Source organism: Macaca thibetana, chromosome 14 (assembly GCF_024542745.1).
Source record: "Macaca thibetana thibetana isolate TM-01 chromosome 14, ASM2454274v1, whole genome shotgun sequence".
NCBI lineage: Eukaryota > Metazoa > Chordata > Mammalia > Primates > Cercopithecidae > Macaca > Macaca thibetana.
This window is the reverse complement of record NC_065591.1, coordinates 9,995,908-10,020,833: the sequence shown is the minus strand read 5'-3', so window position 1 is coordinate 10,020,833 and position 24,926 is coordinate 9,995,908. Positions and strand designations below refer to the sequence as shown.

Here is a 24,926-nt window from a genome sequence, read left to right as displayed (position 1 = left end):
GCCTCCAGCAGGGAGAAAGCCTCACTCTGACCTGCCTCTGGTTGGCTCAGGGCTCTTGCTGGATCTGGGCCCCCACCTGCCCTGGCCTCCCTGGCTTCCCCTTCCACCCAAATCCCAGAGTCCTCCTGCTTCTAGCCTTTGAGACTGAACCAGAGCTAGCTAAAAAATTCGAACCCAGGCCAGGTGCAGTGGCTCACACCTGTAATCCCAGCACTTTGGGAAGCTGAAGCAGGTGCATCACCTGAGGTCAGGAGCTCCAGACCAGCCTGGCCAACATGGTGAAACCCCTGTCTCTACTAAAAATACAAAAATTAGCCAGGCGTGGGGGCACACGCCTGTAATCCCAGCTACTCGGGAGGCTGAGACAGGAGAATCACTTGAACCTGGGAGGCAGAGGTTGCAGTGAGCCAAGATCGCGCCATTGCACTCCAACCTGGGTGACAAGAGCGAAACTCCATCTCAAAAACCAAAATAAAACAAAAACCCCCCAAAAATTAGAGCCTAAAAGAGGACTGGGAGATGGAGTCCTTCCCAGCCCCACCTGCGTGGATGAAGAAGCCGATTCCCTGGGGAGGAAACAGAGGTTGACTGTGCTGTCCCTCTGTCTGTCTTTCTCAGCTTCTTGTCCATCTCTGGGGTCCCCATGCTGGGCAGCAGTGGACAATGAGCCCTCCCCCACTACCTTTTTTTTTTTTTTTTTTTTTTTTGAGACAGTCTCGCTCTGTTGCCCAGGCTAGAGTGCAGTGGCACGATTTTGGCTCACTGCAACTTCCACTTCCCGGATTCAAGCAATTCTTCTGCCTCAGCCTCCAGAGTAGCTGGGATTATAGGCGTGTACCACCATGCCCGGCTAATTTTTGTATTTTCAGTAGAGGCAGGGTTTCACCATGTTGACTAGGCTGGTCTCAAACTCCTGACCTCAAATGATCCACCCTCTCCGGCCTCCCAAAGTGCTGGGATACAGGCATGAGCCACCGTGCCCGGCTGACACTGAGCCCCATTAAAAGCTGCAAGGAAGAGATATCTGAGAAAGCCAGTTATTATGCCACTGTAGTCATAGCAAAATATGCAAACATTTAAAATATCTGTCAGCAGAAGGCTATTTAAATGATGACGAGATAGCAAGGTGGTAAAATACTACACAGCTGTTAAAAAGGTCAAGGTTCTGAATAGAAATGAAATGGACTGCAAAATATATTGTGAAGCAAGGAAGGTGTGTGGCTGTATATGTGGTTGCAGCCACTTGTTACAAGCTCACACATGCAGCCATTTGTATCCTCAGGAAGGACACAGAAATTGCCTTTGGACAGGGGATGGGGACCCGGTGAAGGGATGGGAGACAATTTTTTTCTCTATACTCTTATGTGCTTTATTTTTTTTTTTTTGGAGACAGAGTCTTGCTTTATCCTCCAGGCTGGAATGCAGGGGAGTAATCTCGGCTCACTGCAACCTCCAACTCCCACGTTCAAGCGATTCTCATGCCTCAGCTTCCTGCCTGAGATTACATGTAGGCGCCTGCCATCACGCCTGGCTAATTTTTGTATTTTTTTTTTAGCAGAAACGGGGTTTCTCCATGTTGGCCAGACTGGTCTCGAACTCCTGACCTTAGGTGATCTGCCTGCCTCAGCTTCCCAAAGTGCTGGGATTACAGGCGTGTGCCACGGCGTCCGGCCTCGATGTACTCTTGACATTGTTTTTCTTTTTCTTTTTTGAGACGGAGTTTCACTCTTGTTGCCCAGGCTGGAATGCAATGGCACTATCTCAGCTCACTGCAACCTCTGCCTCCTGGGTTCAAGTGATTCTCCTGCCTCAGGCTCCCGAGTAGCTGGGATTACAAGCATGCGCCACCATGCCTGGCTAATTTTTGTATTTTTAGTAGAGACAGGGTTTCTCTATGTTGGTCAGGCTGGTCTCGAACTCCTGGCCTCAGGTGATCTGCCCGCCTTGGCCTCCCAAAGTGCTGGGATTACAGGCGTAAGCCACCATGCCTGGCTGACATTGTTTTTTTTTTCTTGAGACAGGATCTTGCTCTGTCACCCAAGTTGGAGTGCAGTGATGTGATCACAACTCACTGCAGCCTTGACCTTCCTGGCTCAAGGGATCCTCCCACCTCAGCCTCCCGAGTAGTTGGGACCATAGGCATGCACCACCATGCCCAGTTAATTTTTTAGTTTTTTGCACAGATGGGGTATTGCTGTATTGTCCAGGCTGGTCTCCAGGCTCAAGTGATCCTCCTGCCTCGGTGTCCCAAGATGCTTGGATTACAGGCATGAGCCACCACGCCCGGTCTCATTCTTGACGTTTTTGATCATGTGTATGTATCTGAAAAAAAATTTTAAGGGAAAAGTCCAAAGTAAAGGGACCACTTCCACCCTTTAAAGAACACCCCTGAACACCTAATTGAGCCTTGGAATTCCCGGATCTCAGTGTCAGCTGATGAGCGAAGCCCCTCTCTGGCCTCCCCCTCCTCCCCGCAGACTCTCTCTGCCTGACTCAGCTGAGTCGAGTCAGATAACCAGATGGAGGTGCAGCCAGGCTTGTCTGGAGTGACAGAATGTGAAAGCAATAGAGACACAGCCCTGCCCCAGAGGCCCGAGGAAGGGTGTGACTCAGATGTTGAGCAAGACAGAGGCCCTCAGTCACCAGGAGGTGAGCCCTTGTCACCACACTTGGCTAACCCTGAGGGAGCTGCTGGGCACGCACAGCACAGGTGCTCCTGAGGGATGCCTGTGACTGGGTGGGTATGCAAATAGGAACAAGCTTTGCCGAGTGGGCAGATGCTTGATATTATTATTATTTTAATAGTATAAAATAATTTATTAAAATTCAGGAAGGGTTAGGTCAGGTGTGGCTCATGCCTGTAATCGCAGAACATTGGGAGGCTGAGTCACTTGAGGTCAGGAGTTTGAGACCAGCCTGGGCAATATGGTGAAACCCCGTCTCTACAAAAAATACAAAAATTAGCCAGGCGTGGTGGTGATGGGTGCCTGTAGTCCCTGGGGAGGCTGAGGCATTAGAATTGCTTGAACCCAGAGGTGGAGACTGCAGTAAGCTGAGATCACACCACTGTACTCCAGCCTGGGCAATAGAGTGAGTAAGACTCAGTCTCCCCAAACAAAAAGTAAAATAAAAAAAAAATAATAAAATTCAGAAAGGGTTAGTATTTTTAATTCAGTATAGATTTTTTTTTTTTTTGAGACAGAGTTTCGCTCTTGTTTCCCAGGCTGGAATATAGTGACCTGGTCTCGGCTCACTGCAGTCTCCTCCTCTGAGTTCAAGCAATTCTCATGCCTCAGTCTCCCCAGGGACTACAGGCACCCATCACCACCATGCCTGGCTAATTTTTGTATTTTTAGTAGAGACGGGGTTTCACCATATTGGCCAGGCTGGTCTCAAACTCCCGACCTCAGGTGATCCGCCCACCTCGGCCTCCCACAGTGCAGGGATTACAGGTGTGAGCCACTGTGCCTGGCCCGGTATAGAATTTTAAAAAAACTTACATTTTTAGGTTCAAGGGCACACGTGCAGCTTTGTTATATAGGAAAACTCATGCCACAGGGGTTGGTTGTACAGATTATTTTGTTACCCAGGTATTAAGCCCAGTTCCCAATAGTTATTTTTCCTGCTCCTCTCCCTCCTCCCACCCTCCACCCTCAAGCAGGCACCAGTGTGTGTTGTTCCCATCTTTGTGTCCGTGTGTTCTCATCATTTAACTCCCACTTATGAGGGACAACATGCGGTGTTTGGTTTCCTGTTCCTACATAAGTTTGCTAAGAATAATGGCCTCTAGCTCCATCCATGTCCCGCAAAGGACATGATCTCTTTCTCTCCCTTTTTTTTTTTTTTTTTGAGATGGAGTTTCGCTCTTGTTGTAGGCTGGAGTGCAATGGCGTGATTTCGGATCACCACAACCTCTGCCTCCTGGGTTCAAGCGATTCTCCTGCTTCAGCCTCCCGAGTAGCTGGGTTGAGAGGCATGAGCCACCATGCCCGGCTAGTTTTGTATTTTTAGTAGAGATGGGGTTTCTCCATGTTGGTCAGGCTGGTCTCGAACTCCGGACCTCAGGTGATCCGCCCACCTCAGCCTCCCAAACTGCTGGGATTATAGGTGTGAGCCACCGCGCCTGGCCTTAATCCTTGATATTATTAATACTAAAGATAATAATCAGGCTGGGTGTTGGTAGCTCACACCTGTAATCCCAGCACTTTGGGAGGCTGAGGTGGGTAGATCACCTAAGGTCGGGCGTTTGAGACCAGCCTGGCCAACATGATGAAACCTTATCTCTACTAAAAAAAATACAAAAATTAGCCAGGCACGGTGGCGCATGCCTGTAATCCCAGCTCTGTGGGGAGCTGAGGCAGAAGAATCGCTTGAACCCAGGAGATAGAGGTTGCAGTGAGCCGAGATTGCTCCACTGCACTCCAGCCTGGGTGATAGGGCGAGACTCCATCTCAAAATAAATAAATAAATAAATAAAAATTAATTTATTAATTAATGATAATAATCACCCCAGGGACATTTAATGAAGGCTTGCACTGGGCATCAGCACCTGGAATTCTGGCAACAACTCTGTGAGAGGATCACTCCCATTTCCAGAGGAATTTCAAAAGGGCTGAACAGCTGGCTGTGCTCCTCTGCTACTAATCCTGTGTGGTTTCCTGTGGGCTGGTCAAGCCCAGCTCACCTTGACCATGGGTGCCCCTTGCGCCTTGCACTCTTGCCCCACTGCCTTCTTTTAGTTGGCTCTGCCGCTTAAAAGCTGTGTGACCTTAGGCAAGTTACTTAACCTCTCTGTTTCCTCCTCTATAAAATGGAGCTAATCCATAGTCCTTATTTCATAGACTAGTCCAGAGCCAATAAGTTAGTAAGTGTAAAGCACTTATAACCATGCCTAGCTCAAGGGAAGCCCATGTTTGTTATGATGTCATTATTATGCCATATTTAATCAAATCTAAGAAGTTGACCAGACGTGGTGGTGCACGCCTGCAATCCCAGCACTTTGGGAGGTCAAGGCAAGCAGATTGCTTGAGACCAGGAGTTCAAGACCAGCCTGGGCAACATGGTGAAACCCCATCTTTACAAAAAATACAAAAGTTAGTTGGGTGGATGGTGGATGTCTGTGGTCCCAGATACTGAGGAGGATGAGGTGGGAGGATCCCTTGAGCCAGGGAGGTTGAGGCTGCAGTGAGTTGTGATTGCATCACTGCACTCCAGCCTGGGTAACAGAGATCCCGTCTCAAAACAAAAAACAAAAAAAACTAAGATGTCATCGATTATAAAAATGTCACTAAGAAAAAAGAATGCTGCCAGTTAACAATGTCCCAAGGTTCTTTCATCACTAGAATTTTTCTTTTATATTTCCCGAAAGAGCTCTGTTTGACTTAAATGTAGATTCTCATCATATATAATTCTCATGTACACATAAAAAGGATAATAGAAGCAAAATAAATTGGTTACCGTGTTCAGAAAACTCCTTCATATTTAGAGTCCGACTCGTGTGAATCATTTTTGGTCTGAGAGTCGTGATGTCTGTGTCTCCCTGCCACCTCCTTCTCTGAGCCCTTGAGAGTTCTACGGAGAGCAGTACTGCTCCAAACATTCCATAAAACAGCCATAAAACAGCCAGGAACTCTTAAGCCAGCTTTGCAACTGTGCAGAGGAAATGGAGCCGACTTTTCACTCTGCTTTGGGAGTGTCACTGACAGGCCAGGCATGGTGGCTCACCCCTGTAATCCCAGCACTTTGGGAGGCCAAGGCGGACGGATTGCCTGAGGTCAGGAGTTCGAGACCAGCCTGGCCAACATGGTGAAACCCCGTCTGTATTAAAAATACAAAAAAGTATCTGGGTGTGGTGGCAGGTGCCTGTAATCCCAGCTACTTGAGTGACTGAGGCAGGAGAATCGCTTGAACCTGGGAGACGGAGGTTGCAGTGACCCGAGATTGATTGCACCACTGCACTCCAGCCTGGGTGACAGGCAGAGCAAGACTGTCTCAAAAAAAAAAAAAAAAAAAAAAAAAAAGGCTGCACGTGGTGGCTCACGCCTGTAATCCCGGCACTTTGGGAGGCCGAGGTGGGCGGATCACGAGGTCAGGAGATCGAGACCATCCTGGCTAACACGGTGAAACCCCGTCTTTACTAAAAATACAAAAAATCAGCTGGGCATGGTGGCGGGTGCCTAGCTACTTGGGAGGCTGAGGCGGGAGAATGGAGTGAACCCCGGAGGCGGAGCTTGCAGTGAGCCGAGATCATGCCACTGCACTCCAGCCTGGGAGACAGCGAGACTCCGTCTCAAAAAAAAAAAAAAAAAAAAAAAAAGGGAGTGTCACTGACACACTGGTTCCCTTTCCCTGGGGATTCCCACCATTTGGGTCCCAGGGCTAAAAAGGGCTCCACTTGCTCTAGGATTTCTTCCAAGCTGCTGACACTCTTCTGAAGGATTTGATGCTGGCGCTTTTGAGGCGTGGGTCCTGACAGTGATGTTGGGACTGCAGTTAGCCAGACAGCAACTGTACCAGGTAAACTCACTTCAGAGATGTAGAATGGGGACTGCGTGTGGCAGCTCACACCCTGTCATCTCAGCACTTCAGGAGGCCAAGGCGGAAGGATCACTTGAGCCTAGGAGCTCGAGACCAGCCCAGCCAACATAGCGAGACTCTGTCTCTACAAAATACAAGCAAAAGAATTAGCCAGGTGCGGTGGCACACACCTGTAGTCCCAGTACTCAGGAGGCTGAAGTAGGAGGATTGCTTAAGCCCAGGAGGTTGAAGTTACAGTGAGTTGTGATCTTGTAACTGCACTCCAGTTTAAGTCACAGATTGAGACTCTGTCTCTTAAAAAAAAATAAAAAAGTGAAATGTGAACATTAAGCATCTTGGAATAGATAAAACGTGCATAATTTCCAATCTTTATGCTGACCATACTTCCAGCTGCCTCACAGCAGTTGCACATTCTGTTCCTGCTGCCTGGAATACCCTCCCTTCCTTTCCACTTTGCTCTGTTAATCCAGCCATCCCTGATCTCATGCCTCCTCCAGGATGCCTTCCCTGATCATCCTGCCAAGGTCAGATCCCCTCCCCTTCATAGCACCTAGTACGGCTACAACAGTCTCGAGTGTATAGAGGATGGGCTGGGGTGAGGTCACAGGAGTGACGCTCTCCCTTCTGTCTGGGGTTCAGAGGAGGCTTCTTGGAGGAGCATCTGAAGCAGACCTCCCAGGCTGGGGATGTGGTTTGGATAAGTTTGAGAAGCACTGAAGGGAAAAGAAAGGACACTGTAGTGAGTGAAGCTTGGCATTTGGGAAGATGGGTGTGTGGGTGCCCAGACTCACCATGCAAGGCCCAGAGCCCTTTTGAGGCCCCAGGCTGGGGTCATCCTCTCCAGTTTCAGTTTGAGAAAACAAGGCCCAGAGAGGTGAAGCGCTGTTCCACCACTGTCCATGGAGCCAGGGGAGCTGTGGGCCTTCCACCGCCGACCTCTGGGCTAGCCCTGCGGAGATGCTGGGAGGATGCAGGGAGGTGAGGTGGGGGCTGAGGTAGGACTCAGACTGCCCTGGCCCGCCTGCACCCGGAAGAAGGAAGCTGCACAGGGTGTCTGTGGCTGGCCCCGGGATCCCCCACTCGGGGACTTCCTCTTCCTCTCAGGGCAGGTGCAGCTGCCACAGCGAGACGGGCACCCTGACCCGGGCATGGAGGGGGGCAAGGGGCCCAGGCTCAGAGACTTCCTGAGTGGGAGTCTGGCTACCTGGGTGAGGGGAGAGGTGGCAGCGGGTTGGGGAGGGGAAGTGAGCCCCAGCCAGGGGCTGGTGTTGGGGCTGGCTGGGGGAGGGTTGGGTTCAAATGTAGGGGATGGAGATATGGTGGAGGGAGGCTGTAGTGAGGGAAGAGGGCCCAGAGGCACTTAGAGGACTGGTGAGAAGGGGTGCTTGGGCTCACTGGGGCACGTCGGAGGGGCTCAGGGTTCACTCTGCTGGTCAGCCGACCCCTCTGGGCTCCTCACAGGCGCTAGGACTGGCCGGGCTGGTTGGGGAGGCGGAGGAGTCGGAGGGGGAAGAAGAGGAAGAGGAGGAAGAGCGGCCCCTTTGGCTGGAGAAGAGGTTCCTGCGCCTCAGCGATGGGGCCCTGCTCCTCAGGGTGCTGGGCATCATGTAAGGGGCATCGGGCCAGGGAGGTGGCGGGGAACGATCCGAGGGGAGGGGAAGTGGGTGGGCGGAGCCTGATGGGCAATGGGCGGGGCCTGTTGACGGGAGGCGGGTCCTCGATTCCACCTCCTGCCCATAGTGCCCCCACCTCCCGAGGGGGGCCTCGGATGCTCAGAGGCCTTGACGGACCTGCTGCCTGGCGAGTGTGGAACCTGAACCACCTGTGGAGCCGACTGAGGGACTTCTACCAGGTAAGGGGTCTCGAGCGAAAGGCGAAGACGGGAGGGGAAGGGGAGCCCCTTCGGGAAGGCCCCTCATATAGTCTGCCCCTCTGCCTCCAGGAGGAGCTGCAGCTGCTGATCCTGTCGCCACCCCCAGACTTCCAGACATTGGGGTTTGACCCCCTCTCAGGTGCTCTTCCCATCCACCCCCTCCTGCCTCTGCCCCCGCACTACTCTACCTTCCCTGCCCCAGTTAACCCCTTGTGACATGTGCCTTGCAGAAGAAGCGGTGGAGCAGCTGGAAGGCATTCTTCGGCTACTGTTGGGAGCGTCAGTACAGGTGAGCTGGGGGTGGGAAGGAAAGGCTAGGGTCGAGCTTTGGCGGCAGAGGAGGGAGATCCTGCACCAGCTCCCCTTCCTGTTGCCCCTCAGTGTGAGCACCGGGAACTCTTCATCCGCCACATCCAGGGCCTCAGTCTCGAGGTCCAGAGCGAGCTGGCCGCTGCCATCCAGGAGGTATTGAGACGGGTCGGCAGCCCAGACTGGTATGGCGCCTGGGACGCCCTTGCCGCACCGCGTCTTCCACTGAACTGTTCTCCTTGCGCCCCAGGTGACCCAGCCAGGGACCGGCGTGGTGCTGGCACTCTCTGGGCCAGAGCCTGGGGAGCTGACACCTGCCGAGCTGGAGATGCTGTCCCGGAGCCTGATGGGGACACTGTCGAGGCTGGTGCGGGAGCGTGACCTGGGGGCCCAGGTAGGGGCAGCAGGGGCATCGTGGACTCAGGCTGAGGAACTGGAGGACCATCAGGGGGCCGGTTGTGCAAGGGAGATGGAAGTTTGGGGCCCAGGCATGGGGTTGTGGTCTGAGGTCTTGGGCCATCGGGGCTGTCACAACCAGATGGCCCAAGACCCCAGACCACAACCCCATGTCTGGTGTTGTGGTTGGGGGTCGATGTGCAGAGGCATTGGATAAGTTAGTCCTGACCCTTGACCCCGGACCTACAGCGGCTGGCTGAACTGCTGCTGGAGCGAGAACCCCTCTGCTTGAGGCCTGAGGCTCCCTCTAGGGCTCCCGCCGAGGGCCCCTCGCACCATCTGGCCCTGCAGCTGGCCAACGCCAAGGCTCAGCTGCGGCGTCTGCGGCAGGAGCTGTGAGTGTGCGCAGCCTGGGAAGGGGAATGAGTGGAGAGGGGCAGATTAAGCCTGGATGAGACCCTAGCCCTGGTGGCTACAGGAGGGGCCAGGCTTGGGAAGGGCTGGGGGTTGTGGGCCCCCAGACCCTCTCCAGCCTCCCCTTCCCTCCAGGGAAGAGAAGGCTGAGTTGCTGCTAGACTCCCAGGCCGAGGTGCAGGGTTTGGAGGTCGAAATAAGAAGGCTCCGCCAGGAGGTGCGCTCATATGCTCCCCGCCACCGCGGTGTTCCCTAACCTCCTCGCACCCGGTCCTATTGCCTCCCTCCCAACCCGGCTCCTTCCCGTCCCTAATCCCTCTGGCCCGCGGCTGGCTGTTCCCAGCTCCACACCGTCTGGCCCAGGCCCAGGCGCTGTCGGGACAGGCCAAGCGGGCCGAGCTGTACCGCGAGGAGGTAGAGGCGCTGCGGGAGCGGGCCGGCCGCCTGCCCCGCCTGCAGGAGGAGCTGCGGCGCTGCAGCGAGCGGCTGCAGGCGGCTGAGGCCTGCAAGAGCCAGCTGGAGGTGAGGCGCAGGCGGGGCCGCGGGGCAGGGCGTGCGCAAGGGGGCGGGCCAGGAGGAGGAGCGAGATTGGGTCCCGAGGGGAGAGAGGCAGATTCTCTGGAGGTGACAGTCACGGGTGGAGAAATGGGTGAGGACAAATTCAGGGAGGAAGCGTCTAGAAAAGGGCCTCCGGAGGATGGGGCAGGTGGAGGGGAGAGGCAGCCTTGGAAGGAAGGCGGTTCCTGGGGGGAGGGGAGGGGCATGGACAGAAGGGCGGGGCCTGCACAAAGGGCGGGGCCGGGGTGGGGGAGAAAGTACCTGAAGAAACCTCGGAGAGAAGATGGAAGGGAGTGGCGGGGCCTAGAGACTGATGGGGTGCAGGGTGTGGGAGGGAGGCAGGGTCTGTGACAGGCCGAGGGGAAGGAGTTTGGAACCCTCAGGCCCTGGAGTGCATGAGAGCTGCATGGCTACCTGTTCTCCCTGCTCTCCCACCAGGAGGAGCGGGTGCTCTCAGGGGTGCTGGAGGCCTCCAAGGCGCTGCTGGAAGAGCAGCTGGAGGCTGCCCGAGAGCGCTGCGCCCGGCTGCACGAGACCCAGCGCGAGAACCTGCTGCTGCGGACCCGGCTGGGCGAGGCCCATGCGGTGAGGTCGCCAGAGTGATCCCAGCTGGGTTGCCCCATCACCCCGTGGCCCCATTGATTCCCTGGGGGTCCCTAGTGATTCCTGCAACCTCTGCTCTTGGTGACCTCTAGTGACCCTCCGACCTACACAGTTGGCCTGGCCATGGTGTGGAGGGCTTGTCTGACCCTACCCTTACCCCCAGGAACTGGACTCTCTGCGGCATCAGGTCGACCAGCTGGCTGAGGAGAATGTGGAGCTGGAGCTGGAGCTTCAGCGGAGCTTGGAGCCGCCCCCAGGATCCCCTGGGGAGGGTGAGGGACCCTAGTGGAGGGGTTTGGGTGGCGGCTGCCTGTGCTTTCCAGCAGGTGTATTGGGGAGAGCCTCTGACTTCCTCCCTTCCCCCACGCCTCTGGGGTGTGTATGTGAGGAGCCAGGCAGTAAGGGAGGAGTCCTGACCTCATCTCTCATCCTCAGCACCCCTGCCAGGAGCAGCCCCCTCGCTGCAAGATGAGGTGAGGGAGGCAGAGGCTGGGCGGCTTCGGACCCTCGAGAGAGAGAACCAGGAGCTTCGGGGGCTGCTTCAGGTGCTTCAGGGGCAGCCAGGGGGCCAGGTGAGTCCTCTCCCCATGGTCCTGGCTGGCCCTTCCCCTAGTCCCTCCCTGCGCCTGACTGTCCCTCTCCTATGCCCTCAGCACCCCCTGCTGGAGGCACCGAGAGAGGACCCTGTGCTTCCGGTGCTGGAGGAGGCTCCCCAGACTCCTGTGGCCTCCGACCACAGTCCCCAGGGCTTGGCTCAGAAGGCAAGGGATGGAGGCCCCCAGGCCTTGAACTTGGCTTCCCCAGCATCAGACTCAGTGCTCAAGGGGTCAGCTGAGTGTCCCCAGGCACCTGATTCGGACCCACAGGAGGCAGAGAGTCCCCTTCAGGCAGCTACTGTGGACCCCCAGGCCTCAGACTGGTCCCCCCAAGAGTCAGACTGTCCTGTGGAGACACAGGAGTCCCCGGAGAAGGCTGGCTGTAGATCCTCTCTCCAGAGCCCTGCCTCTGTGGCCCCACCTCAGGGTCCAGGGACCAAAATTCAGGCCCCGCAGTTGCTGGGAGGAGAGATGGAGGGAAGAGAGGCTCCCCAAGGTGAGTTGGTGCCTGAGGCCCGGGGGTTGAGACAGGAGGACCCTGAGCACAAGCCAAGGCCTTCGGAGCCCAGCTCTGTGCAGCTGGAGGAGCAGGAGGGCCCCAACCAGGGCCTGGACCTGGCCACGGGACAAACAGAGGCCAGAGAGCATGACCAGAGGCTGGAGGGGATGGTCGGGAACCCAGCCTGGCAAAAACCACAGCAGAAGTCAGAAGGGGCTCTTGAGGTCCAGGCCTGGGAGGGCCCAGTCACGGAGGAGAGCCTGGCCAGTGGTGTCACAGAGCAGGAGGCGCTCAGGAAGGAGGTGGCACAGCTGAGGAGAAAGGCTGAGGCCCTTGGAGCTGAGCTGGAAGCCCAGGCCCGCAAGCTGGAGGCCCAGGACATGGAGGCTGCCCGCCTCTCCAAGGAACTGGCCCAAGCGCGAAGGGCAGAGGCCGAGGCCCACCGGGAGGCAGAGGCCCAGGCCTGGGAGCAAGCCCGGCTGCAGGAGGCAGTGGAGGCTGCCGGCCGGGAGCTGGAGGCTGCGTCCCAGGAACGGGAGGCACTGGTGGAGGCGCTGGCATCAGCGGGCCGGGAGCGGAGGCAGTGGGAACGTGAGGGGTCCAGGCTGCGGGCCCAGTCGGAGGCCGCCGAGGAACGGATGCAGGCGCTGGAGAGCGAGGGCCGCCAGCACCTGGAGGAGGCTGAGAGGGAGCGCCGGGAGAAGGAGGCCCTCCAGGCGGTAGGTCAGGTCGGGGCTCACAGCCGGGGTTGGGAAACAGGGTTCCAGGCTATTGGCAGTTACTGATTCCATCAGCAGCTGTTCAGTGGGTGCCCAGCACCAAGCTGGGGCTGGAGATAGAAAGGCCAAGACCAACCCTGCCTTCCAAAGGTGTACCTGGCCTGGGGCACAGAGCCATGTCCACTGTGTGATGGGGCACTGTGGGAGGGGGTGAGATTGCCCAGTGCACATCTTGACTGTCTGGCTACAGCAGTCGACTCACCTCCACTCCAGTCCTCCTTCTGTAAAACAGAGGTGCTATTCCTGGCCAGCTGGGCCCGTCTTAGGGAGGACCTCGGGAGACAGTAGCTGTAAAGGTTCATGCCGGCAAGGGTATGTTGTAAGTGTTCAAGCACTGGTTATTCAGAGCCAAGTGCTACGAGAGCCCGTGGGAGGGTGAGCTGATGCCTAAGTGGAGGCAAGGAGGCTTTAGGAGGAGTGACCACAATATCACTAGGTGGGGAGGACGTATTGTCCAGAAGGAATGGCATGTACAAAGACAAAGGCATTAAAGACGCTCAGGGGCCAGGTGTGGTGGCTCACACTTGTAATCCCAGCACTTTGGGAGGCTGAGGCGGGTGGATTACTTGAGGTCAGGAGTTCGATAACAGCCTGGCCAACATGGCGAAACCCCATCTCTACTAAAAATATAAAAATCAGCCTGGCGTGGTGGCAGGCGCCTGTAATCTCAGTTACTTGGGAGGCTGAGGCAGGAGAATTGCTTGAACCCGGGAGGTGGAGGTTGCAGTGAGCTGAGATTGTGCCACTGTACTCCAGCCTGGGCGACAGAGCGAGACTCTGTCTCAAAACAAACAAACAAACAAACAAACACCATCCAATGAAACAACAACAAAAAAAGAATGCTCAGGGCTCAGGAGGAAGGGGAGATGAGGGCCAGCTTTGAATGTATTGGTCCTGCCTCCCCAGGCAGGGAAAGCCAGCGCAGAACTGTGTGGGGCTAGGCTTGAGGAGGGTCACCTTGGTGGACAGGGGAGCTTGGGGTTATAAGGAGGCAGTGGCCATGGTGTAAGTGGCAGAGGAAGCTGACTAGGGCGGCATGGGAGCGGGGGTGAGAGAAGGACTGGACACTTTTTTCTGTTTGAAACGGAGTCTCACTCTGTTGCCCAGGCTAGAGTGCAGTGGGGCGATCTCGGCTCATTGCAACCTCCGCCTCTCAAGTTGAAGAGATTCTCCTGCCTCAGCCTCTTGAGTAGCTGGGACTACAGGCACACACCACCATGCCTGGCTAATTTTTGTATTTTTAGTAGAGACCGGGTTTCATCACGTTGGCCCAGCTAGTTTTTTTTTTTTTTTTTTTTTTTGAGACGGAGTCTCACTCTGTCACCAGGCTGGAGGCACGATCTTGGCTCACTGCAACCTCCACCTCCCAGGTTCAAGAGACTTTCCTGCCTCAGCCTCCCGAGTAGCTGGGACTACAGGCATGCGCCACCATGCCCAGCTAATTTTTTAAATTTTTAGTAGAGACAGGGTTTCACCATGTTGACCAGGATGGTCTTGATCTCTTGACCTCAGGTGATCCGCCCACCTTGGCCTCCCAAAGTTCTGGGATTACAGGCGTGAGCCACCACGCCCAGCTGACACACTTTTACTTATTCATTTAAACATGTTTATGGGCATCTTCTTGGTGCCAGGCCCTGTACCAGGCTCTGGGCACACAGCAGTGACCAGGAAGCTAGCACTCCAGTGTTTGGGCATGGCTTCAGCTTCCTTCCAAGCTAAGGAAGGGGTTAGGGCTTTTGCCATGGGAGACTGCGCAGCCACTGAAGGCGCCCCAATGGGCAAAGTGAGCAAAATGGTCAGGTCTGCATGTGAAAAGGCACCAGGAAGGATGTTTGGGCCAGTGGGCCCCAGTGCTAGGGGACCTGTGAGATTGCAACACAGGTAGGGACTGAGTCCTCCTGCACAGGCAGTTTCCAGTCCCATTTCTGTACAGACAAGGACACTGAAATTCAGGGAGGAAGAGTAATTTGCTCAGAGACCCCTTATGAGGATGGGGGGTAGGGAGCACACTGCTGGGTAGATGTGGGGTCAGCTGTTGTGCAAGACAGGCCCAGGGTAAGGTGGTTCTGGTGAATGTGAAGGAAGGTGAGAGACCGTCTCTGGGGTCCACTCTGTGGGGTGTGGCTGAGATGCTGTCTGGCCCGGCGACCTGCCTACTTTCCAGCTGTGTGGCTTGGGGCAAGTTACTTAACCTCTCTGAGTCTCAGTTTTCTCGCCTGTAAAACTGGAATAAAAATTGTACCTGCTTCGGCTGGGCACGGTGGCTCATACCTGTAATCCCAGCACTTTGGGAGGCTGAGGCAGGCAGATGACCAGAGGTCAGGAGTTTGAGACAAGCCTGGCCAACATGGCGAAAACCCGACTCTACTAAAAATACAAAATTAGTCGGGTGTGGTGGCACACACCTGTAACCCCAGCTACTTGGGAGGCTGAGGCAGGAGAATTGCTTGAACCCAGGAGGGAGAGGTTGCAGTGAGCCAAGATCGTGCCACTGCAGTCCAGTCTGGGTGACAGAGCAAGACTCCTTCTAAAAAAAAAAAAAAAAAAAAAAAAAAAATTGTACCTGCCTCACAGGATCCTGTAAGATAATCAGTGTAGGGAGCTTGGGGCAATGCCTGGCACCTAGAATGGACCTGTTCCATGGGAAGGAATGCCAGCAGGTAGGCAGTGAAGGTAGGGTAGGGCTGGCGGGCTGGAAGAGCTGGCTCCAAGGACTGAGAAGGTGGGGGAAGCTGGGGACAAAGGGAGAATTTTGTGAGATTTCCTGGTTGGAGCAGGAGAAGGTGGCTGGCCAGGGCGAGGTCAGGGAACCAGGAGCCTCTCAGGTTGTCTACTGGGTGGGGAAGCCTCCCAGGCTGGGGGGAGGGGGCCCTAGGAGGGCTGTGGCCAGGGCCCAGAGGAGGGCAGGGCAGGGACTGGGCGGGAGGTTCTAGTCACTGTGCCTCCTACCCCAGTACTTGCGCTAGTGGCTGCCAGCCAGACAGGCAGCAGTGCCTCATGGGACTTGTAGTTTTTCAGGGAGAGGTGGTGGCCAAGGGTGTCAGGAGGTGCAGTGCCCCCTGGGCAAGGCCTAGGTATGGTTATTAATTCAGGAAGGTAGTTTTCAGCGGCAAGGCTTGTAGGCTTGTCTTCCAAGGCAGGATTTGGCTGGCAACTGGTCATGGGTGCTGTCCCTGAAGCTTCATCCTTCCAGGCCCCCCACGTGGCAGAATGGTTTGGTCTCCTTCCCTCTGGGGCCCGCAGGCCAGAATGGGCCTCCCATCTCCTTCCAAAGTGGTGCAGCCCAACTGCCAAAGGCCGCAGGTCACCTGGCTGGCAGCATCCTGGCTCCCCCCCACCCCCGAGCCCCCACTGTCAACTCCCGAATTCCTGTCCCGCCAGTCCTCCGTGACCTTTTCCCTGTAGCCAAGGTCTCTCACCAGACCCGCCTCTGCTGAGCCTCTCTAGCTGTCTAGCTGTCACATGGCTGGAGTGGCAGCCCACAGGGTGCCTCCACCTTTCACTGCGCACATGAAGAACCGTGGGCTCAGAGAGGTGACGGTACTTTCCCAATATGTGTCACTGACTCCTGGCCCAGGGGCCTTCCTCATGCCCTGCCAGGCTTACGAACCCCAACTCTTTCATGCCCAATTTCGAGGGCACCAGACTTTGCTCCCATTTTATAGATGGGGAAGTAGGGCCCAAAGGGCTAACGATACGTGCCCAGGATTGCAGGTCAAGGACAGAAAGGCAGCTCTCTTGACTCTCAGGCCTCTGTCTCAGGCTGTCCCCTGCCCCCTTGCCCTGAGTCTGCTCTGCCTGCCCTCAGGAGCTGGAGAAAGCTGTGGTGCGGGGCAAGGAGCTGGGGGCCCGGCTGGAGCATCTGCAGCGTGAACTGGAGCAGGCAGCTCTGGAGCGCCAGGAATTTCTGCGAGAACAGGAAAGCCAGCACCAGAGGTGGGGACAGGGCTGAGGGGAACAGTGAGGGAGGCAGGGGTGTGGTGGGGTGAGCGTGGGGTGGGGCTGGGTGCCAAGGATTCTCCTGGCAGGTACCAGGGCTTGGAGCAGCGGCTGGAAGCTGAGCTGCAGGCGGCGGCGACCAGCAAGGAGGAGGCGCTGATGGAGCTCAAGACCAGGGCCCTGCAGCTGGAAGAGGAGCTGTTCCAGGTGATGCCTGATGGCCTGGGAGCTGGGGGCCATGCCACCCCGCTCTCCATCCCATGAGCAGATGCCAGGGTCACGTGTGCTGCTGGTCTTGCCCCTGGATTCTTGGCTAGCTACTTGTCTCACTCCCCATGTGGGGCCTGTTGGAGGGAGCACTGTGCTGGGAGTCAGGTGGCCGTGTTGACTTATCCCGCGTCTCATTTTCCCCATTCTGCACATGGACAGAACTTCTGCTGTGGATGACTGCTCCGCCTCTCTCACCCGGGGTGCCCCACTGCCTAGGGAGCTCAGCGCTTGGCATCAAGGAAGTCAGTTATGGTTTCTGATGCCTGGGCTGTGTGTGGGCTCCATACGGAGGGTGGGGTGGTGGGGCCTAATCCCAGGCTGCCATCCTCAGGGAGCTCACAGTCCAGGCAGGATAGAGGCAAGAAAACAGGTGATGATAACTAGGTGCCAGGGGCTGTGAGGAGGCCATACAGGGGCTTGGGAGGGTGCCACCCAGCAAGGTACCCAGCAGGTGCATGTGAGTCAATCAGGGGAGGTTTTGTGGAGGAGGTGGGGTTGAAACACAGGCTTAGAGGAGGCCCCGTGCAGCAACTCATGCCTGTAATCCCAGCACTTTGGGAGGCCAAGGCGGGTGGATCACCTGAGGTCAGGAGTTCGAGACCAGCATGACCAATATGGTGAAATCCCATCTCTACTAAAAATACAAAAACCAGGCCAGGCGTGGTGGCTCAAGCCTGTAATCCCAGCACTTTGGGAGGCCGAGGCAGATGGATCACGAGGTCAGGAGATTGAGACCATCCTGATGAACACTGTGAAACCCCATCTCTACTAAACACACACACACAAATTAGCTGGGCATGTTGGCGGGTGCCTGTAGTCCCAGCTACTTGGGAGGCCGAGGCAGGGGAATTGCTTGAACCCGGGAGGCAGAGGTTGTAGTGAGCCGAGATCGCACCACTGCACTCCAGCCCGGGCGACAGAGTGAGACTCCGTCTCAAAAAAACCCCACAAAAAACAAAAACAAAAAACCCCAAAAATTAGCTGGGCGAGGTGGCCCACATCTGTAGTCCCCGCTACTTGGGAGGCTGAGGCAGGAGAATTGCTTGAATCCGGGAGGCAGAGGTTGCAGTGAGCTGAGACCACACCACTGCACTCCAGCCTGGGCTACAGAGCGAGACTCTGTCTCAAAACAAAAACAAAAACAAAAACTGAAAACCAAAGAGGCTTAGAGGAGTAGTGGGATGGAGAGGTGTTATGAGAAGAAGGCTCTGCTGCAGACAGAGAAGTTGAGAAGGGCAGGGTGGAGATGGTGGAGCTTCAGGAACCAGGAGCAGGGACTTGTGGGATCCAAGGGAAGGCATGAGATTGGGGCAGGGTGGCCCTGGCTAAATGCTGCTGGCAGGACAGGCCCATAAGCGCAGGTCCTTGCGGCATCCCCAAGCCGCTGCCCTGCATGACTTCCAAGGGACTCTCCTTGCAGCTGCGCCAGGGCCCCGCGGGGCTGGGGCCCAAAGAGCATGCAGAGCCTCGGCTGGTGGAGACCCAGAATGTGCGACTTATTGAGGTGGAACGCAGTGTGAGTGTGGGCCACAGTGAGCCCTGGGGAGGTGCCCCATGTAGTGTGAGTGTGGACCCACAGTGGGTCCTGGGCGGGGGGGGGTGCCTGGTGCAGTGTGAGCCCTGGGGAGGTGCCCTGTGCAGTGTGAGTGTGGGCCCACAGTGGGCCTGGGGGTGGGGGTGCCCCGTGCAGTGTGATTGTGGGCCTGTGGTAGGCAGTGGGGGTGCCCCCGCCACCTGGCTACCGCTAACCCCCACTTCTGGGCAGAATGCAACACTGGTGGCAGAGAAGGCAGCTTTGCAGGGGCAGCTGCAGCACCTGGAGGGGCAGCTGGGGAGCCTGCAGGGCCGTGCCCAGGAGCTGCTGCTGCAGAGCCAGCGGGCTCAGGAGCACAGCAGCCGCCTGCAGGTGGGTGGCTGCCCGGGTGCCCATCCCTGCCCATGTACTGCCCCCTTCTGCCCCTTTTGGATCGTCCTGTGGCCTTTTTCTATCCCAGCTCCCAGCCAGCTGCCCCACCTCTTCTACAGCTTCATTTATCCTTGTCCTCTGACCCCAGCCACCATTGTGCACCATCCTCCCTGCCGCTGTCTCCTCCTACCTGCTGCCAGCCCCCACATCTGCCCCTGTGTCCCCCCTGCCCTCTCACCGTCCCAGCCCTCCCCTCCACAGGGAGCCATTAGTCCCATTCTGCCCTGTGCCCCTCCCGGACAGCCTGGCCTAGCCAGCCTCTGCCGCCTCTCCCCTGCTCGCCATCAGCCTCTGGCTGGGGTTTGTGCTGCCTCCTGTGCCCCCAGCCCTCTGCCTCCTCCACAGCTCTCTCCTTGTCTTGGGCCCTACCCTCTGCCCTTAGCCCCCGACCCTTCACCCGATTTCCAGCCAGGGGTTCCTCTCCAGCAGCCTCTGCTTCCCTCCTCCATCCCAGGCCGAGAAGTCTGTGCTGGAGATTAAGGGCCAGGAGCTGCATCGGAAGCTGGAGGTGCTGGAGGAGGAGGTGCGGTCGGCGCGGCGGTCCCAGGAGGAGACCCGCGGGCAGCAGCAGGCCCTGCTTCGGGACCACGAGGCCCTGGCACAGCTGCAGCGGCGGCAGGAGGCCGAGCTAGAGGGACTGCTGGTGCGGCACCGAGACCTCAAGGCCAACATGCGGGCACTGGAGTTGGCTCACCGGGAGCTGCAGGGCAGGTGAGCATCACCAAATGCCCAGCTCCTCCCCTGGCACCCCCTATCTGCCAGAGAAGACTCCCCTTGGCAGGTCTGACTCCCATCAGGAAGCACCTCCACCTCCGCTCTGTGATACCCCCGCCACTGTTGTGCTCCCCACACTTCTGGGCTGGGCTCCCCGTCGGGCTCACCTGTTGGGAGTGGTGGGCACCTGGCATGGCTTTCTGCCCAATGGCTTTCCCTGGGGGACCTATGCTTAGGAGGTGACAGACCTCCTCTGGGCTCAGATAGTCCAGCTGGCTGCTTGTGGTGGCCATAGGTTCACGCAGCCCTCTTAGCCCCTTGTCCATCCCAGGCATGAGCAGCTGCAGGCCCAGCGGGCCAGCGTGGAGGCACAGGAGGTGGCCCTACTGGCAGAGCGTGAACGCCTGATGCAGGATGGGCATCGGCAGCGGGGCCTGGAGGAGGAGCTGCGGAGGCTTCAGAGCGAGCACGACAGGTGCCGGCCCTGCCACAGCCCCTAGCAGCTCTCAATGGCCCCATCCCGAAAGTGGGTTGGGGGTGTGGGGTCCTGCCTGGCCTCCCCTCTCCGGCATAACTCCTCTGGCCAGCACTCGGACTGAGGACCCAGGTCCCTTGGAGAACAGCTCTCCTTGCCTCCCAAGGGCTCAGCTGCTGCTGGCAGAGGTGTCTCGGGAGCGGGGTGAACTTCAGGGTGAACGCGGGGAGCTACGGGGCCGGCTGGCGCGGCTGGAGCTGGAGCGGGCACAGCTGGAGATGCAGAGCCAGCAGCTGCGCGAGTCCAACCAGCAGCTGGACCTGAGCGCCTGCCGGCTGACCACACAGTGTGAGGTGTGGCTGGGGGGCTGGCGGGGGTGTGGGTGTGTGTGGGGGAGCAGGAAGCCTATACCCAGGTGGTCCTGAGCTGAGTCCCACTCCCTGACCCATGTGGCCCTCCTGCCAGCTATTGACACAGCTGCGGAGTGCCCAGGAAGAGGAGAACCGGCAGCTGCTGACTGAAGTGCAGGCCCTGAGCCGGGAGAACAGGGAGCTCCTGGAGCGCAGCCTGGAGAGCCGGGACCACCTGCACCGCGAGCAGCGGGAGTACCTGTGAGTGGGCCGACTGGGAGCGGGGTAGGGCCTGCATCCCCTTTGGGCGTTCCTGGGGAGATCCCCCAGTGAGGGCCTAGGGACAGGGTTGGAGCTGACCTTCCAGGTCAGTCCGATCTGTGGCATGGGACCAGTGCGTCCTCGCTGCAGCCTGTGCCTTGCTACTGCCTTGGTTTCCCTGGGCCTCACACCCACCTCTCCCTTCTCACTCCTGCCAGGGAACAGCTTAATGCCCTGCGCCGAGAGAAGCAGAAGCTCGTGGAGAAGATCATGGACCAATACCGCGTGCTGGAGCCTGGGCCCCTGCCCCGGACCAAGTGAGCAGCCCTGTCACCTCCCTCAGGCTGGACATCCTGCTAACCTCTGCCCCTGCCCTGGCCTCTGACCCCAGGCCCAGCTCAGGTCCAGGCCCCATGAAGGTCAACCTGGCCTTTGCCATCCCCAGGACACCCTTTGCTCCCTCCCTCCTCCCTGTCCTGATCCCGTCTTGTGCCCTCTTGCCCCCAGGAAGGGCAGCTGGCTGGCAGACAAGGTGAAGAGGCTGATGCGGCCCCGGCGGGAGGGGGGCCCCCCTGGGGGGCTGCGCCTGGGGGCCGATGGGGCTGGCAGCACCGAGAGCCTGGGGGGCCCCCCGGAGACGGAGCTTCCTGAGGGCAGGGAGGCAGATGGGACAGGTGGGTCTGGGGGTCAGGTGGCCAGGATGGTCCCTGCCCCACATCCTCTGCCCCTACCTTGGCACCTGCCTCACTGCCTGGCCTGCATGCATGACCCCATTGGCCTTCCCTGAGGCCTGCTCAGCCTGCCCTGATGCCACCAGGGGCTCTTTGCCCTGGGCCCTGCAGGGTCACCCTTGGCCCACACCTCTCTCCTGCCTGTGCTATCCCCCACCCAGCCTGCCCCATCTGCAGAGGAGCCCAGGATCTGGGAGGTGCAGAGGACTCTAGGGAGAGGTCATTGATCCTAGACTGCAGATGAGGAGACTGAGGCCCTGGGAGGGGAAGCTCCTTGCCCAAGGTCATGCAGTGAGTTAGTGTCAAGGCCAGCACAGGGCCAGTGTCCTGCTGCCCCCTCATTTGCCTGGCTCCTACCCCCTCTCTGCACCTCCTCTCCCTGGCCCTGGGCAGCTTCACCCACTGGCCCCTCCACTCCACCCAGGCCCCTGGTCCTCTGACCCCCTCCCTACATGAGCCTCAGCCCTCTTCCCCTCCTCTGACCCCCTCCCTGCATGAGCCTCAGTCCCCCCTTCCCTTCTCTGACCTCCTCCCTGCATGAGCCTCAGCCCCCTTCCCCTCCTCTGACCCCCTCCCTGCATGAGCCTCAGTCCCCCCTCCCCTCCTCTGACCCCCTTCCTGCATGAGCCTCAGCCCCCCTTTCCCTTCTCTGACCCCCTCCCTGCATGAGTCTCAGCCCCCGCTCCCCTCCTCTGACCCCCTCCCTGCATGAGCCTCAGCCCCACTTTCCCTTCTCTGACCTCCTCCCTGCATGAGCCTCAGCCCCCCTCCCCTCCTCTGACCCCCTCCCTGCATGAGCCTCAGCCCCCCTCCCCTCCTCTGACCCCCTCCCTGCCTGTGCCTCTTGCAGGGTTCCCTTCCCCGGCACCCATGCGCCGGGCCCAGAGCTCCCTCTGCCTGCGGGATGAGACCTTGGCAGGCGGGCAGCGGCGGAAACTCAGCTCAAGGTTCCCGGTGGGCCGAAGCTCTGAGTCATTCAGCCCTGGGGACACCCCTAGGCAACGATTCCGACAGCGCCGTCCAGGGCCCCTGGGGGCACCCATCTCCCACAGCAAAGGTGAGACCCAAGGGTCACTGTCCCAGCCGGCCCCCCAACTCTTTGTGGACCCACCAGCTCCTTGGGGGAGGAGGCTTCCTTCTTGTCCCCTGTGTCTCCTGCAAGCTCTGTCCACTTCCGCCCTGGCCCTGGGCCCAGTGGTTGCCTTGTGCCTCCCAGGACCTGGTGTGGGATGGGAGAACTCCGTTGAGACCCTCCAGGAGCACGAAACAGATGCCAACCGAGAGGGTGAGTGGGGGCCTGAGGAAGGAGCAGTGTTCTTCGTCCTGCCTGGGACCCCTGGCAGAACCTCATTCATCCATTCTGTCACTTGACAATGATCCTTTACCAAGTGCCAGGTGACGTGCTGGCAGGGGACACAGCAGGGAACATTCTGGTGTGAGGAGGCAGATAGTAGTAAACAATTTGCCTAAAAATAATTATTATCTACAACAGCCCTGTCCACTAGAAATACGGTGTGAACCACCTGATAATTTTAACTTTTCCAGTAGGCTCACCAGAAAAAGTGAAAAGAGACAGGTAAAATAGATTTTAATAACATTTAACTCAATATGCCTACACTATTACCATTTCAGCATGTAGCCAGTGTAAAAATCATGAATGAGCTATTAGACATGACTTTTATTTTTTTTTGAGATGGAGTTTCACTCTTTGGCTCACTGCAACCTCTGCCTCCCAGGTTCAAACGATTCTCCTGCTTCAGCCTCTCGAGTAGCTGGGATTACAGGCATGGGCCACCACGCCAGGCTAATTTTGTATTATTATTATTTTAGTAGAGATGGGGTTCCACTATGTTGGTCAGGCTGGTCTCGAACTCTTGACCTCAGATGATCTGCCCACTTCGGCCTCCCAAAGTGCTGGGATTATAGGTGTGAGCCACTGCACCCGGCCAGATGTGATTTTTTTCATAGTAAGTCTTTGGCAGTTTGGGAGGCCAAGGCAGGCAGATCACTTGAGGCCAGAAGTTAGAAACCAGCCTAGCCAACATGGTGGAACTCTGTCTCTGCTAAAAATACAAAAATTAGTCAGGTATGGGATGCCTGTAATCCCACCTACTCAGGGGACTGAGGCAGGAGAATCACTTGAACCTGGGAGGCGGACGGTGCAGTGAGCCAAGATCACGCCATTGCACTCCAGCCTTGGTGACGGAGTGAGACTGCCTCAAAAACAAAAAACAAAAAACATAGTAGATCTTTGAAGCACGTCACAGGCCAGCCCCATCTCACCTGCTCAGCTCACCCAGGGCAGCTCAGCCCTACACCCCATGGACCATCAGGAGGCGCTAATGCTCTGGGAAGAAAGGAGAGCAGGGGAGGGGTCAGGAGCTCAGGACCTCTGGGCAGGCTAGTTGGAGTTTTAGTAACTTGGGTGCTGGGGTGGGCCTCAGAGAGGAGGTAAAGTTGGAGCAAAGACTTGAGGGGAGAGTTTATCGTGTGGACACGCCTGAGAACACCATTCTGGGCAGAGGGAACCGCTGAGGGAAGAGCAGGCATGGTGCAGCTGGAAGCGGTGGGTATTGGCAGGTTGGGGGTGGGCAGAAGGTGCTCGAGCCTGTGGGCCTCCTGGGACTCTGGAAGTCCTCCTGAGGGAGGCGGGTCTGAGCTGAGCCTTTCCCTCTAGGCCCCGAGGTACAGGAACCGGAGAAACGTCCCCTCACCCCGTCCCTCAGCCAGTGACACCATGGGGACAGCAGGATCGGGAGTGCAGCCCTCTTGCCGCTGGAGTGTCAGCGGGGGCCCCAGGCAGCCCAAGAGCTCAGGGAGCCAGGGCCCCCAAGGGGAGTCCTTGGACAAGGAGGCCTGGGCCTGGAGATCCTCCATGGTCGGTGCCGGGGCCCGGAGGTGGAGCTGGGACAAGTGTGTGGACAGGGGGGACAGCTGGTCCACACGAGTGGCTCTAGGCCGGGATTCTGGCTCTTCCAGGTGGCTCCCGCTGAGGCAGCGGTCTCTGGGGGATCCCCCAGCTGAAGGAGGCTGGCAGGAGTAGGCAAGAGAGCCCCCTGCCCAGTCCAGGCAGGGAGCTGAGTCCCAGTGCCGGGGGACTGTGGCCTGGGCTGATCTTGAGCCTCAGCTGGACATGAGGGGCATGAGAATAAAGCTGAACTGCAGCCTTCTGAGTCTTGCTCTGTCTGTTGGCTGCATTGGGTACCCCGGGGCACCAGGAACACATGCCGCTCCAGTCCTCCTGGTTGGCGGGGGTTTGTGGGCAGAAGGCCCCTGCCTGGACAGGGCGACACAGGCCTTTCTCCAGGGGCTTGGCCAGTCCGGCTGGCCAAAGCCCGAATGTCCTGGTGAGGTGGAGAGGGGATGACATCCTGGGTAGCCAGCAGGGATTGGAGTCTAAGATCTGGGCTAAGGGGTGGGGGGCAGTTCACAGCCTGGTGGGGCATCACTTAATGCCAGGGGCTGCCAGGAGGGGTGGGAGGGATGCTGGCTCTCTGACCAGGGCCTCTAGCATGATGCCTGAGAAGGGGGGCAATTAGGTTGAGGTGCAGGATGTGAGTCAGGGTACCTGGGGCCGCCCAGGGGAGGGTGGGGCTGCCCAGGGCTGAGATGAGGCAGCCTGAACTTGGGGGATGCAGAGCTGGGAGGGGCAGCCT

The 24,926-nt window shown here is 57.8% G+C and overlaps 3 protein-coding genes across 13 annotated transcripts in view; 1 reads left to right on the top strand and 2 right to left on the bottom strand.

Moving 5' to 3' along the window:
• The window catches only part of TRMT112 (tRNA methyltransferase activator subunit 11-2), a 347,607-nt gene that overhangs the window by 21,563 nt on the left and 301,118 nt on the right, over positions 1 to 24,926 (bottom strand). The window contains exon 1 of one of the 11 annotated variants that reach the window (XM_050757365.1): positions 21,777 to 21,780. The exons of the other annotated variants lie outside the window; for them this stretch is intronic. The gene's annotated coding sequence lies outside the window, so the exon portion shown is untranslated. Of the gene's footprint in view, positions 1 to 21,776; positions 21,781 to 24,926 lie in introns of those variants that run through there. 11 annotated transcript variants of the gene reach the window in all.
• BAD (BCL2 associated agonist of cell death) overlaps positions 1 to 24,926 on the bottom strand; it is a 118,582-nt gene that overhangs the window by 69,347 nt on the left and 24,309 nt on the right. The gene's annotated exons all lie outside the window — the stretch shown is intronic.
• Positions 7,623 to 24,443, top strand: CCDC88B (coiled-coil domain containing 88B). The gene is made up of 27 exons (XM_050757098.1): positions 7,623 to 7,745; positions 7,999 to 8,144; positions 8,278 to 8,389; positions 8,480 to 8,549; positions 8,641 to 8,699; positions 8,792 to 8,875; positions 8,970 to 9,113; positions 9,365 to 9,510; positions 9,665 to 9,746; positions 9,893 to 10,051; positions 10,526 to 10,672; positions 10,854 to 10,962; positions 11,126 to 11,262; positions 11,344 to 12,504; positions 16,373 to 16,500; positions 16,593 to 16,710; positions 18,194 to 18,289; positions 18,539 to 18,679; positions 19,194 to 19,450; positions 19,785 to 19,928; positions 20,095 to 20,281; positions 20,394 to 20,539; positions 20,758 to 20,856; positions 21,047 to 21,213; positions 22,121 to 22,327; positions 22,487 to 22,555; positions 23,948 to 24,443. The coding sequence occupies exons 1-27, from the start codon at positions 7,686 to 7,688 to the stop codon at positions 24,001 to 24,003; spliced, it is 4,431 nt and encodes a 1,476-aa protein (XP_050613055.1). The 5' UTR covers positions 7,623 to 7,685; the 3' UTR covers positions 24,004 to 24,443.